The 15,962-nt window shown below is 40.4% G+C and overlaps 1 protein-coding gene across 4 annotated transcripts in view; it reads right to left on the bottom strand.

Moving 5' to 3' along the window:
- Nucleotides 1–15,962, bottom strand: part of prkcz (protein kinase C, zeta) — a 136,213-nt gene that overhangs the window by 21,923 nt on the left and 98,328 nt on the right. For all 4 annotated transcript variants that reach the window (XM_084366365.1, XM_084366366.1, XM_084366368.1 and 1 more), the window contains 2 exons: nucleotides 11,559–11,638; nucleotides 9,675–9,764 (listed from right to left, as the gene is read on the bottom strand). In XM_084366365.1, the coding sequence (XP_084222491.1) occupies nucleotides 9,675–9,764; nucleotides 11,559–11,638 (170 nt within the window). The remainder of the gene's footprint in view (nucleotides 1–9,674; nucleotides 9,765–11,558; nucleotides 11,639–15,962) is intronic.

The raw sequence follows: 15,962 nt of genomic DNA, 5'->3' as shown, positions 1-15,962 counted from the left end.
GTCTCTGTACAGATTGTAAAGCCCTCTGAGGCAAACTGTGATTTGTGAATTTGGGCTATACAAATAAAATTTTATTTGATTTGATTTGATATATTAACCAAATAAATACAATGAAACAATGAAAAAACATGCTGCTGCTCCAAAGGTGAACCATTCCTGTAATATATATTTCCAATGAAAGAACAGCTAGCTTGCCCATGGAATTTTTTTTACATGCTTTGAGCCGTTCACAGTTGTTGCCATGTGAACACAAACGAACCAGGAGGGAAATGCATAAACTGTATTAAATAGGTCCCTGAATCGGACAAAGTGAGCAAACTACAGGTCTGAAAATGGCCTCAGTCAACACAAATCCCAGTCACTGTTACTGCAGTGGCGTCTCCCTACAATATCCTCATGTTTGGATGCAAGCTGTCCTAGGAAGTGAACCTTTTTCCCTTTTACCCTTACTTTCTATGTAATGTTACTTTTGACAATGATGTCTATCAGTAGGAACCTGTGCAGTTCTCAGCTGCTTCAAGTCTTTACTTCATGAACTGAAGTATCACCATCCTCATGAACTAGTTGCTAGACACTGCTAGATGGCAGACCACTGAAATCAGCCACTGGATTCGGTTGTGCCACAGTGCTGCAGCATGTCTGTTTTGGTTCAAACGACCACTGAAAGCATTTATCAGACATGCATGGCATACTGAAAACATCTTTGCAGCTCAATGATCATCAATGTGGTAACACATACATTGTGGCTGTATGCAGCACAGTGTCTTAGGTTCCTTTAGGGTCTGTGTTTCATTAATAGTTAACATTAGACATAGGAGAAGTAACTAACAATAGCAAAACATCTGGAGGATGTCTCGAACAGCTGCTGGAATGGCCAACCCAAACTTTACATTTGTTTAGGTTGAATTTTCTGTTTTTCTGCTGTCACAACGCTCTGCATAGGTTTCTGCACAAAAAACCTTCGGTTAGGGTTAGGACAAAAATTATGGTTTGGCTTAAAATACCTGTTTTGGTCACCACGATCACAGATGGAAATGGTCCAACTTCTTGTGAACAACAGCTGGTATTGTTACACCGAAAACGGCTAATGTACCATGTGGTGTGACTTAAACTGCAGTCGGCTGTTTGGCAGCATTGTTGGCTTGGAATAACGCCACTACCATCCCCTCAACCTCCTGGTGTGGGAGGTGTCTGATAAGCATATAATGTGAATGTGATATGCCACGTTTGGTACGAATGTCAATCTTGGATGTAACTGTAACTTTACAGTAATGTTAACTGCTAACACTATATCCTGGTAACTGGGCTGGAATGGAAGTGGATCTGGTCACTGGCAGCAAGAACAGAACTTGAGGCAGCCACATCCAGTAAACATCGTCTATGTACTGCAAGTAGACGCATGGCACTGTTGACAATAACAGTCAACTGTGTGGGGTAAACCAGGCTGTGAGAAATATTTTAGTTCTACAAACCAGTCAGAAAACACGATGGCTTTTTTAGTACAGCTGGCTTCATATACTTCTTTTTTTTTCTGGTTACATTTGTCTCAAGTGTCATTTGGCAGGCCTATATATGAGTGAAGAGACTACTTCTAATAAGACAGATAAGCTTCAAGTTAAATTTATTTCATGGAATGTGAGAGGATTAAATGGCTCTGTTAAGAGAGCAAAAGTCTATCAACATCTTAAACTCCTCAGTGCTGACATCGTCTTCCTCCAAGAGACCCACCTCAAGATAAATGATCATACAAGGCTCAGACGACCATGGGTAGGACAGGTATTTCACTCAGTATTTGACTCAAAGGCCAGAGGGGCAGCTATTTTGATTTCGAAAAAGATTCAGTTCATACCAGAAAGCATAGTACCTGACTGTAATGGACGCTTCATCATGGTCTCAGGCAGACTGTTTCACTTACCTGTTATATTAGTCTGTGTCTACGCTCCTAATTTTGATGACAGCCAGCTCATGGCCACACTTTTATCTTCACTTCCAAATATGGATACGCATTATTTGATTTTAGGAGGAGACCTAAATTGTGTAATGAACACTCAGCTAGATCGCTCAAGCCCTAGAGTGACAAGTTTATCAAAAATGGCGACAACACTGCAATCTTTCATGGTAGATTATGGAAGCTGTGACCCCTGGAGATCCTTACATAAAGATACTAGAGTCTATTCCTTTTATTCTCACGTGCACCATGCCTACTCAAGGATAGATTATTTTTTTATTGATAAGGTACTATTACCATCTGTACATGTTATTGAATACTCAGCGATAGTCATATCAGACCACTCCCCGGTCTTACTAGATTTCAGATTTGACTCTCCTTCGGCAGGAACTCCACAATGGAGACTCAATACATCGCTGTTGTCTAGTGATGCTTTTTGCTCTTCCATAAAAGAAGCTATTGAAGACTTTCTGTGTTTTAACCGTTCAGAAGAGGTTAGTTCATCGCTACTTTGGGAAAGCCTCAAAGCTACAATCAGAGGACAAAACATTTCTTATTCCTCTCATTCTAATAAGCTGCGCAGAAAGAAGCAAACTGACATAATGGATGAATTATCCGAATGTGATAGGCAATATGCAATAAATCCCACCCCAGAGCTGTACCAACGAAAAGTTAACCTCCAAACTCAGTTTGATCTCTCTTCGACGGGGAAGGCTGAATATATTATACTAAGATCTAAAGGCAGGTGGTATGAGTATGGCGACAAGGCTAGCCGGCTGCTGGCTCTCCAGCTCAAACATCAAGCAGCATCACGTCACATCCCCCAAATCAACACTCAGTCAACTGGTCTTACAACATCTCCTCTGGAGATCAATGCAGCTTTTAAATTATTTTATTCCAATCTATACACTTCTGAGCCCCATCCAACGGACTCGAACATGAATATTTTTTTTGATAGCATAGAAATACCCACTATAGATATAGCAACACGGTTATCATCAAATCAGCCAATAACTGTAGAGGAAGTACTTAGCAACATTAGGGAAATGAATAATTCTAAAACACCAGGGCCTGATGGGCTGCCATCTGAATTTTACAAAAAATTTTCCACTCAACTAGCCCCGTTATTACTAGATATGTTTAACCATTCCCTGTCTATAGGAACTTTACCAAAAACTTTAACAGAGGCGACTATTTCCGTTATTCTTAAGAAGGATAAGAACCCTGCTGAATGTAGTTCCTATCGACCAATATCACTTTTAAATGTAGACGTGAAAATACTAGCAAAAATTTTGGCGAAAAGATTGGAAACATGTCTCCCTTCAATAATCTCTGAAGACCAAACTGGCTTCATCAGAGCTCGTCAGTTATCCTCAAATGTCAGACGGCTATTAAATATTATCTCTTCCCCGTCCAATGAAATAAAGCCTGAAATAGTGCTCTCATTGGACGCAGAAAAAGCCTTTGACAGGGTGGAATGGGGGTACTTATTTAAGGTACTAGGAAAATTTGGATTCGGAGAAAACTTTATTGCATGGATACGCCTTCTTTATAAATCACCCCTTGCCCGTGTTAACACAAATGGGCAGTATTCATCATATTTTCCCCTGTCCCGTGGTACCCGTCAAGGCTGCCCGCTGTCGCCGTTACTTTTTGCTCTTGCTATTGAGCCGCTAGCCATACGGTTGAGATCTTCTGCACATCTGCAAGGTGTTAAACGGGGAAACATTGAGCACCGTGTCTCCCTGTATGCAGATGATCTATTAATTTACATAACAGACCCTGTTACGTGTGCCAATAATTTAATACAGATATTGGATGATTTTGGTGCATTTTCAGGTTACAAAATCAACCTCCAAAAAACTGTCTGTTTCCCAATTAACTCCAAAGCCAAAACACTCACGCAGGGACAAATTCCTTTTAATTTCTCTCCAGAAAGTTTTCAATATCTAGGGATCAACATCACCCACTCCTTTAAGGGCTTGCATAAAAATAACATTGACAAATTAATAAATAATGTTAAAACTGACCTACAGAAGTGGTCCAAGTTGCCGCTGTCATTAGCAGGCAGAGTGCAATGCATAAAGATGAATATCTTGCCGAGATTTTTGTTTTTTTTCCAATGTTTACCTCTCTTCCTGACAAAAACATTCTTTAAAAAACTTGATCAAGTTATTCTTTCATTTGTGTGGGCAGGCAGGGTAGCCAGGATTAATAAAAGCACCCTACAGACAGCAGGGCAGGAGGGTGGGCTGGGCTTACCTAACTTTATGTTATACTACTGGGCAGCAAATATACAAAAGATACTCAGCTGGTGGTATGAAAGTGAGTTGGACTGGTGTAAAATGGAGTCCCTCTCCTGCCACACCTCTTCACTTGTGGCTCTGACATGCTCCCCTTTGCCCCTTTCAGTTTCAAATTATACCTCAAATCCTGTAATCTTGTCAACTTTGAAAATATGGACTCAGTTTCGCAAACATCTCAAGCTAAACAATCTTGCTCTTCTAGGTCCGTTATGCAATAATCATATTTTTTTACCTTCTAAACTTGACTCTGCATTTACACTTTGGAAAGAGAAAGGTATCATATTATTCCGAGACCTGTTTTTAGATGGTACATTCGTTGATTTTGAAAGTCTGTCCCATAAGCATGACTTGCCCCGGACCAGCTTCTTTCGCTACCTCCAGGTTCGCAGTTTTATTAAAGATCATTGCAGTACATTTCCATGTTTACCGGCAGATTTACCTAAAATTCTTGACAAACCAGAAACTTGGATAAAAATGATATCAAAGCTGTATACAGGTATTCTCCAGGCTAACCCCTCTCCACAGATCACAGCAAAACAGGGGTGGGAAAAAGAACTAGGAATCCAACTCTAGGATCCTTGGTGGGAGAGAGCCAAATTACAAGTGAATAGCTCCTCATCCTGTGCCCGTCTTAACTTAATACAATTCAAAGTACTGCATAGAATGCATTTCAGCAAAGCAAAACTAGCAAAGATTTTTCCTGGCAGTAGTGAAGCTTGCAATAGATGTGCCTTTGTCCCAGCTGACTTAGCCCATACTTTCTGGTCATGCTCGAAGCTAACAGGGTTCTGGAAGAGCTTTTTCAAGATTATGTCAGAGGTTCTAGGTGTAGCTATTACTCCCTGTCCACTCATTGCTATTTTTGGAGTTCCCTCAAATTATTCAGAATTCAGTAAGCAGACATTAAATGTTTTAGCATTTGCCTCTCTGATTGTCCGCAGGCGTATCCTTCTACACTGGAAGTTACCTAAACCCCCAGCAGAACAATCTTGGCAGACTGACCTAATGTCATTCCTTAAATTAGAAAAAATCAAATTTTCACTCCGAGGGTCAACTGAGAAATTCTATACTACATGGCAGCATCTTATCTCACATTTCGATAATATAGCTACAACTCCTACGGTGTAGGAGTGAACAATACATTGTTTTGGTTTTTTTTGTGTGTGTGTCTGTTTTTTCTGTCCAGCTGTGCACTTACATCAATATGAATGTACAAATGTAAGGTGGTTGATGAGATATTCTGTTTGAAAAGGGAAGACCAACTGAGGTGGGGGGTGGGATAATGCTTTGTATGTTTTTTACTTGTTTGTTTGTTTGTATGTTTGTTTATTTGAAAAAAAAAAAAAAAAATCACGCATCTATTTGTAAAGGTCATGTAACATGATGTGATGTGTTTCAATAAACAGATAAAAAAAAAAAAAGAAAACACGATGGCTGGAATGGCCAAATGATAAAATCCTTTTTGATCCGAAACTCATACTCTTGTCCATACCCAAATGCCAATTTGAATTGTGTTTGGAAGTATGCTGGTGTCAATATGAAACCAAAAAGCGGGTTAAAGAAAACTCATAAAGATACATCCTCAACATGAAGTAAGGGAGATGGATAGCTGGTGCCTGCCTAAACATGAACTGTATGTCAATGAAAAAAAACTCTCAACAGTGAAATCCAGGTCTACCCGCTTCCAAATTAAACATTTCTTCTCAATGCTTATCACCCTGACAGTTCTCTGGCAGTAAAGAACTGTGGATTTGAAGAGGGCATAAAAGAGGACGGCAGGTAAATGATATTCAAATGTGTCATCTCTTCAGAGAGAAAACTCAGAGCTCCCTCAGGAACTGTCTGATGAATATTAATATGTGGTAACAACAGGCCTGTCAGGTCTGGAGACAGGTTTCTAGTTTGAGGGCAGAGAGCGTCGCTTCTCCACCTCTCACAGCTTTGTCAACTTGTTTTCCCTCTGCGCTACATGGGAGCTTTGTCGCTGGGCTCAGGATTTCTCTGCTTTGATATCTTTCCCCAGTTTGCCTTTGGTGTGTACTTCACAGGCACTGTGGCAGCCTTCATTAACACAATCTGACAATTGTTTGCCTGCTCTTTTATACCAGTAGACTACCTGCCACCCCGCCTAATTGTCCCATGAGGGACAAGACAACAATGAAGGTAGAGAAATGGCCTTAATTCATCTTAAATTAGCATTAGGTAATTTGTAATGTCTGATAAAGTAGCATATTAATGGGGCTTCAAAAGTGCAGTTGCAATGGTGTAAAACATTTTATTTGAGAAAACTCTAATCAGAATTCAGAAAAAAGGACCTATTTGTTGAGAATTAAGGTACATGAGAGAAGCCATTGCCCATCGCCAATGCTGAGCTGACAGTCATCAACAAATAAGTCCTCTACCATCGTAACATGAGGTAAAATTGCCGTATGGTAGCAGTTGTTAAATGTGGGAGAACATATAAAAAGAAGCTGTTGTTGCTAGTCAAGTTCCATTCTTTTTTCATATCAAACCAGCTAAGTTAAGTGAACCCAAGACTCTCAGATACATTGGTGTTTCTTTTTCTGCCGCTGTCAGTGTGTTTCTCTCAATCATACTGTCGTTATTTGTGTTTTGTTAGCTCAGCTTCCTCAGTAGAGCTAGCCCAGCTAACTTTGTTGAAAGCTTCTGAGGCTGAACAGCTAAGTAACAGATATGTGCCGTGGAGATGAAGACAATTTTGAACCAGGCAAGAGGATGCATGTTGGACGCTTTTGCCTTCTCCCTTCACTGGGGACGGGAGACTCTCAACTGGTGAGACAGTTGGAGGTAGCCGTCAGAGTGACAGTCGGGACAACTACCTAATGTACAGAAACACATGGGCATAGTCATATTCCAATTTGCTAGACATCGCCCAAACCTGGTGAGAATGTCCCGCATACTGTATGTCAGACCAGACGCACACAGAGTTTTTAATTGAACAGATGGGCTGGACATGAAATATATGGTGAGTGATGTAACTTTATAATAAAACTTTGCTGGTTTACATTAGATTGTACAGTATGCCAGTTTCACTGATTGTGGTATTGTTATGCAGATCATTAAAAAGTCACTCAGAGTCGCTTTTATGAAAGTAATTTTACATTTTTCATGAGTGATGAACTTTATTATTCCTTTGATTTACACTGAAGCCATCACGTTAATGCACTTTCTAAAATCTGTTTAAATATGAGCTCTATGGATTAATAATTGATCAGCATTCTGATGTTTAATAATGATGATGATGATGATAATGATGAGTGTGAGCCCCAGGCTTATCAGATCTGCCCCCACTATTGAGTCATTCAAAGCACCTCTGTTCTTTGGCTTTTGATTAAACTTAAATTGATACTACTAAATGAGCGCTCATACAGTTTGTTTTACTAGACTTGACATTGCTCAGGGATGATATCTTGATCTCTGGGTAGCATGATCTGTTACTGTCTGTTCTGTTGACCTTACTTTTTCTTTTGCCTGTGTTTGTAAAGCACTTTGGTCACCGTATATACATATATATACATTTGACTTTACTGTTACAGTGAGGATGGTTTATACGTGATGTGATGAATTACTGTTATAGGCCATAAACATATATATACATTGCATTAGCATAATGGAAGTGTGTAATTAAAGCTCTTCTGATGCTTTTGGAGAAACTCACTTATGCATCACAATTGAATTGAATTGTACTTTTTCTTCTTTGCCAACATTTCTACATCATCCATTTTTTGACACACACACACACACACACACACACACACACACACACACACACACACACACACACACACACACACACACACACACACACACACACACGCACTCAGGGCTCCACCTCACTCATGTGCCTGTTCAGATCATAAATAGGAGGGTGTGTTCTCTGTGTTTAAGCTCTTGATATAAACAGTCGACACATACTATCAAGTTTGACAAAGGCGCATCAGAATGCACAGTGACAGCTGTGCCCTGTTCTCAGAGCTGATTGGCATTAAATGTGGGCGTGCAGTGTTTATTCTGTCTTTCTTGTTGTTACATAGTTCGGAGTGAACTGACAGGTTGTAGAGTCAAACCCCAGATCAGCTGTCAGCAGCTGTCTGTCAGCCAGCAACACGAACCCTGATCCCCCAATGATGTATTCTTTCCTAAGTAGAAGATGTGGACTCACCTTCCACTATAGTTCAGCTGTTCAAGTCTTTGATAATCTTCTTGAAGTTGAAATCTAATCGATTCAGAATTCCTTTGTGACCCATGTTCAATTCATCCAAAACAAATACCTCTGTAATTTTAGTCTAAAAATATATTCTAGCATCATCCACTCATGCATACAGTCAGCCATATGAAAGTAAAGCTCACATTAAGGGCATATTATGAAGGACTTATGGGTTTCTGTTTGCAAACACACCACTCAAAGTTGCAGTGACGGACCCTGGAGAAAGACACCTGATTGTTGAGTCTCAATTCCAGCTCATCAAATACTGACGCTTTGGTTGGCGAGCCACCAACCCTAAGCATCGGTATTCAACACTCAACAATCAGGTCTCTTTGTCCAGAATCACTGACACCCAGAAATGTCACAAAATAATACAAAAATAAGAAGCTAAGGCACAGTCTCTACAAACACAAACACTGATCAAGAGGGATTATTTTGTATGAGTGTAGTATACCTTTGATTGAAGGTGATATTAATATGATATTTGTAGGTAAATGCAAACGTACATTTTCATAGTAAATATCCCCTCTCTGCTCTGCCTGTTTTCATCAGTTGTCCCAGCTGTTTCATTGCTGATTCTTGTCTAATTTTAAGAATGCTGCTCTTAAGGGCAATAGGTCAAGCAGCAAATCAATGTCTGTAGGAGCAGTATTTTTGTGTAGCAGGGGATACTGTTTTATTATTCAGAGGCATATAAAGTATAATTTCACAGGCACGTGTAGATCATTACCTCCGGCAAGAAGGTTATGTTTTCACCAGTGTCAGTTTGTTGGTTTGTCAGCAGGATTACACAAAAACCACAGAACGGATTTCCATACAAAATTGGACACCATTAACTTTTGGTGAGGCTCCAGATAAAGAGACGGATCCAGGAATATTTTCTCACTTTCTAAAATAAATTCTGTCCTGGTTTTTGTTTTTCGAGGGTTGCTTTTAATGTGGTGTCATCCTGGTTTTATCTTGGAAAAAAGGTTGGCGACACTGGTGGCACGTTATTGGTTGTGATTGTGTTGTGAATGTATTCTTGTTGAAGGTCCATATTTTGTAGCAAAAGGTTTTTTATTCCGTCTCCTTTTTGGGCAAAAAAACATGACAGTGTGTATTTTGTTAAAAATGTTCAGTACGCTGGAACAAATGCAATAAACAACAATTAGGTATCATGTTTCCCAATCCTCACTCAGTCAGCTCTTACCTGGTCCCAGTCTATACTGCGGAAAAATGTGTGTGACTTGATATCTGTGAAGCCCGTCTGGACCTGGCAACCCAGCCGCTCCTTAGGATCCTGTTGGGACCAAGACAGCTGGTCAGGAACATAAACAGCAACAATGGAATTTTACAGGAATGTGAGATTATTCTCTCTATTTCAGCATCTTGAGGTAGGAAAAGCAGGCTTACTGTCAGGTTGATTCTACTTTAGGTGGACTAATGAAGTCCAGAGGGGTCAAAAAGAGACTTTCTCTTATTACATTTCACATATTATACTGCTCCGAAGAGAATAAAGCAATTGCCATGTGGACAATTCTTAATAATGTTAGCCCCAGATGTTTCACCATGCAACTTATGTGTATGTGTATGTGTATGTGTATGTGTATGTGTATGTGTAGCTTCCTCTAACTGCTTAACTTAGACTGTGTTCTTTTCATCAGAACAATTATGGTGATGTCTTACAGAGTCAAAGCCCCTGTGAACAGCTGCAAGGCTGTTTGCATGAACAGAGGCACCCTCCTGCATCAGAGCAACACTAGGACGTCACACACATGAAAGCTTGTTGCAGTGAACGTGAAACCAGTGGTTGAAATGCAGAAACAAACACAGCAAAAAATCTAAATACTGTATGACTACGTTAATTATACAAGCCTACATTTAAAAAAGATCACTATATTTCTTAAACTGAAGGGCCACACCAGTGTTTTTACAGGTTGTATTTAACTGACTACAAATCACTTCTGCTGCTGACTGTGATGCACAGTATATACCAATAAATGATTGGCCCAATATTGGGACATTTTTAATTATCTGCTATTTATCAGTACTTGTGAAATTCTAGCTGTCAGGCCCATAATATGAAGCCAGATTGTTTTCATCATCTTAACAAGTGTGGCATCAACACTCTGATACAATAGGTAGCTGTTTGCACCTTTAAAGTTGGTTTGATAGTTGAAGAACAAGAAGAAATATAATTACATCATCCATCTTTGCACACTACATGTGAGCCTTTCTTACCCTCAGGTGTGCATAACCTACAGGTAATGCTTCTAACTCAAATACAAAAATGTGAAATGATTGGATCTTCTTTGTATCAGCCATGAAAAGCAGGCTTATCAGTATTGGCTGAAAAAAATGCATGTTGTGTATCCCATTAATTTACCTAAGGTACAAAAACTGACTTCAAACTTTAAACTTGCTTGAGTGAAAGGATGACTCTGGTGTGCGTGCCATGTTTATTTTTTGTCAACCAACAATGTGTTAGTCCATCTCTTAAAACTTCCTGATTTTCCTTATCTGCCTGTGGCTCTCTTAATCTAAAAACAGTATCTAGTTTCATTTTATAAAAAGTCTCAGTCATTTCCTAAAACAGCTGCCTGCTATAGTATTTAGCAAAAGCTACTGAAATGGCGCTAAAACGCTCTTCTGGACAGAGATTGTTTTTGTTTTAAAACTGTTGAAAATGTTAATGGCATATTTCTGTTTTCTATTTTCAGGAGCATAAAATGAACTTAAGCACAGATTTTATTAAAGTGTCGAACATTAAGGGTCCTGACCTTTAGGTTGAGACTCTGTGTACCATTGACTGTATGGCTGAAACACACAAAAATACTGGCATGGATTAATTTACAGTAAATTGTAGATTCCAACTGCACTCCATCCTAGTTCTTCTAGCTAACTATGAATATAAAAGGTTCCCTTTATTGTAAGGCATACACTCAGGCAGCTGGAGCCAAATAAAGAGACCCTCCCTGGCTGTCCATAACAAAACCAAAGTTCTTGTCCGTGCTCCCACACACGGTAATTTGACTGAGCAGCAGTGTACACGGATCAAGAGAGAGAGGGCTGATGGGGAGTGCATGGCTCTCACCTTGTTTAGAAAGCCCTTGAGCACGCTGGCAGCTTTCACTGACAGAGACCTTGGGATGCGAATAGGCTTCTCAAGAATAACTGTTGGCAAAAAGAGAAGAGAGAGGCAGAGAGAAAAGAAAAGGACAATCGTGAGTAGGGAGGAGGATGATTCACAGTCCAACCTGCCTGTGGGTGACCATGTCTGCTGCGTGGGAGTCAAAGGAGGGGAGGAGATACAGAGGACACTATTCTGTTCTTTCTCTCACTTTTGATGGTCTACACACAGCCTTGAGACTCCCACAGCTCAACAATGTCACACTAACGAGAATAAAAACATTCTGAGATATAGTTTATCCCTCAAAACCCAAATCCAAGGATGTAGCGCTGCTTCACAGATTAGTGCTTCACGCTGAGGTGACCGGAGCTGTTTTCTTTCAATCACAGCTCAAGGTAATGTGACCAATGCGTGCTCCCATGCAGACGTGGTTACTCCCAATCCAAACCTAATGTTGTAGAATAAACCAAGTGGCTGCAGTGACAAAACAACACCAGAACCGATATGCAGATGTCAAATGTAGATAAGATGAGGCATGCCCTCTATACACACTGCTCATCTCTGGATAATGATTGCAGCCATAGGCACATTATTTGTGAAAAGGTATCAAGGTGATTTATTTGTAATTTTACAACACAGGGTGCACAACAAAATGACACACACATAGAACATTACTGCTTTTAATTATCATAAAGCAGTATAATAATTTCCCCCATCTGTGGCTCATCTTAAATTGTTAAAAACATACCCTCTCAAAATACAATGGGAAAACTAGAATGGCACTCAGTAGAGCGGATACTTCTGCCAAGGCCCTTTTAATTCAGTCAAGCCTTATCCTCCCTACATCCAAGTTTTGTGGAAATCTGTTTAGTAGTTTTTGTGTAAACCTGCTGACAAACCAACAGACACGGGCGGAAACACAACATCCTTGGTGGAGGTTATTACATCCAAGACAGAGAAGCCTGGTCATGTTGCACACACTCCTCTGTGTGCTCTTCAACATTACAGCTGAATAAAAATTGGATATCGGTACAATATGGTCAGATGAGATGGCAGTCCAATCCAATGCATTGGCGTGGTTGATGTATTTTAGCTCATCACAGATATACAGTTGAATCAGTGTCAGCCTGTGAGATATGCTTGAAAGCTCTGGAAAAAGCTAGCATTTTTTTTCTCAAGCTACTGTTGCCAAGGCCAAGAACCATCTTTAACACTCAGAGGTCATTTTAAAACTGTTTCCATTACACCATGTCAAACCACTTTTCACATTATATTTATATCTAAATTGTATAGGTTTTAATGTGAAGACCACTGGCTGGTTCCCTCACTGAATCAAATGTTTGCCAGCTGTCTGTCTGTCTGTCTGTCTAAAACTCTGATGTTGGTATGAAACCCAAAGCCGGGCCTGGCACAGGTTCTTGCTAGGTGGCATATGGCTGTGTGTCTCCTATAGTGAAAGGGTTGGTTTCCATTGGCAGGCATTCATCCAGGAACCCACTGCTCTACCGGTAAGACCGCCAGGAGGATGGTACTGGTGGCAGATGCTAGCTGTGGTGCCACGCTATGCTCCTGACAGTCACAGCAGAGACATAATGCGTCACACGAGGCTACTGTAGTATGGAGGAATTTCTATCTTGGAGGACTGTGTGGGTGGCTGTGTGAGAGAGGGAGGGAGAAGGTGGGAAGGGGGCGTGCTATGTAAGGGTACCATATGGCTTGAGGAAACACAAATGCAAATAGAAGGACAGATATTATAGAGGTTCCTCTACTCTGAGGGTGCGATCACACCCACAGTGTGTTTTCTTTGGTCCAAAAAGTTGACTTAAGAGAGAGAAGAAGAATCTTTATTGTCAGTTATCTTTTACATGGAACATGCAAACACACCTGAAATTAGTCCTCTGCATTTAACCCATCACTAGCTACACACATGGTAAGTGCACATACTGCAGACTAGGAGCAGTGGGCTGCCGTGTCAGGCGCCCGGGGAGCACATGGGGGTTTCGGTGCCTTGCTCAAGGGCACCTCTGCAGTAACCCAGGAAGTGAACTGGCACCTCTTCAGCTACCAGTCCACTTCTGACTTTGTTGCAATTTTACATTTATGTTGTGTAGGTTGGCACTTTAAAATAACTTACAACTACTTTCATTATTTGGATGAGTTCTGGTACTTTTAGTCATCCCACTTATTTCAAGATTTGAGTTTAGTGACTGTAAATGACCAATTAATATACCTTTGAAGGCAATGAACTGCAGCCCATTGCAAAGCAACAGGCCAATGCTACAGACTTCTCCATCTACATGTAACATTAAAATTGTAGTTTTCCAAAGATACATATGGATATCTCTGCAGGTCTGCACAGAGAAGGGTGTTATAAGTAACTGTTGGTCAGAGAGGCATGCAGATTAGCGGACTAGTCCTCTGTTTGACCACCCAACCACAACAACCACCTCCCGATCTTGCTCTTCATATTGCTATGCTAGCCTCTCTAGCACCTCTAGCATCATAGCTGAAGCGCTGGGCCACTGATCAGACTGCTGTATTTGACATACTGGGCATAAGAACTGGCTGGATTTTTACATGTACAGTATATTTGCAGAGATCAAATTTCTGTACAGTAGTATGAGAAGAAGTACAGTAGCTGGGGAAAATCCAAGAAGCAAATGTTACAGAAACTGCTGCTTCTCTTGAGCGTTGATGGCACTGTCCCACATCACTTACCTTGGATCTTATTAGCAAGTAGAATTACAGCAAGCAAAACCTGTTGCAGTGTTCATGTGAGCACCTGACAATTGTTTTGAGGTGGAATTGGAAAATTTGGGAACTTATCCTTTAATATCCAGCAGTGTTGGTGTGTTTTGACATGCATTATATGCTGCCAGTGTGTGTTGCAGATCATTTAATGACCACCAGATGCTTGCTGTTGGTGATGAAACGTTAAGGCCGGAAACAGGACGCCAATTTGATTTCCCAACCCTGTGGATTGCTGTTTCAGGACACATTGTTCTGCTTCAAAAGTTGAACAACTTTTTTGGCTGGATGACCCATCTTTTTGGCATTGTTTGGATAGCAGAGGCAGGTAGGGGCATGGGGGAGAGAGGGAGGTGTATGACGTGCAATAAAGGTCACTGGCTGGAATCAAACAAGCAATGTCGCAGCAGCCAAGCGGCATGCCCTGTAACCACTGGGCTACCAAGGTGCTCTGACCCCTCCTTTTTTGGCTTTGTTTTGGGGTTTTTTGCGTGACATTGCAGTGGTCTCACTGAAATGAATGAGAGGTCTGCGCCTTTTCACCCAGTACTAATATTAGACTGGACATCAACATCATCTCTTTGCAGGAATTTGAACTCAGTGCTTAATTTTTAATCTTCTTCTGTTTGTATTGGGGTTTAGCTGAAAATAATGTTTACATTAAGAATATGTTGAAGCATACAGTTAGGTTAGATTTTTCTGGCTACAGTAAGTGGCAATGATGGCAGCAAACAGAGAAAAGGAAATATAGCTTCAACACATACTACATCCAGACTTCATTACAGTCAATGCTTGACAAAAAGGGTTGCAGCACATTAAAAGATGCACAAATGTAAGCATTAGTCCTGACTCTGTTCATTTTCCCTCAGCTCTTTTTGTTATGTGAGGCTTTCAAAGTGCAAGTTACTGCTGACCATCCCATTTCTACACCTGTCTCCTAATACCATTAAAATAATACATTTTAAACAATGTTCCAGCAACAGAAAACATGCTCATAAAAGGGTACGATTGGGAGATATTTCCTAACATTAACAGCTCCTTCGTAGCTTGACTGATGGAAGACAGAGACATGTGTTTTCAGGTGCCTCAGTGTGGTTATTTGGCACCGTATCAGTTCAAATGAAAATGCTAGTACCTGCCAAATGAAGCAGACGAATGGAGAAAAGGCTGAACTGTTCCACACATGGACCTTAATCTGTAATAGAAGCCATAATGTACTGCCAGATTTTCCACAGTTCATGAAGGGTGGGGGAGCATGTGCATGCAGCAGTTTATCATTACATGAATTTCAAATATTTACCTATTTCTGGCTCACACACATATTGTAGCAGCATAATGTCAACTTTTGGGTGGTAGCATCCATGTTCAATGTATTGTAATTTTTCTATCCCTAAAGACATTAAGAAAACCAGCTTGTTTTTGCCTGACCAGCATGCAATTTTCATATTTGTCCAATGGGGTTTAAAAAGTTCAATCAGCCTAAGAGTCGAATTTTTTTAACCGATAAAGGCCAATCTGTCAACTGAATTTGAAACACACAAATCACTGAATTGGATTTATAAGATGGAACAAAGGTGGCAATAAATAAATGTTCATTATCAGGAAATAACAAAATAAACA

The sequence above is a fragment of the Pagrus pagrus genome (genome assembly GCF_965226575.1).
Source record: "Pagrus pagrus genome assembly, chromosome: 11".
Taxonomy (NCBI): domain Eukaryota; kingdom Metazoa; phylum Chordata; class Actinopteri; order Spariformes; family Sparidae; genus Pagrus; species Pagrus pagrus.
The sequence above is the reverse complement of the archived record's forward strand: the minus strand, read 5'-3'. Positions and strand labels throughout refer to the sequence as shown.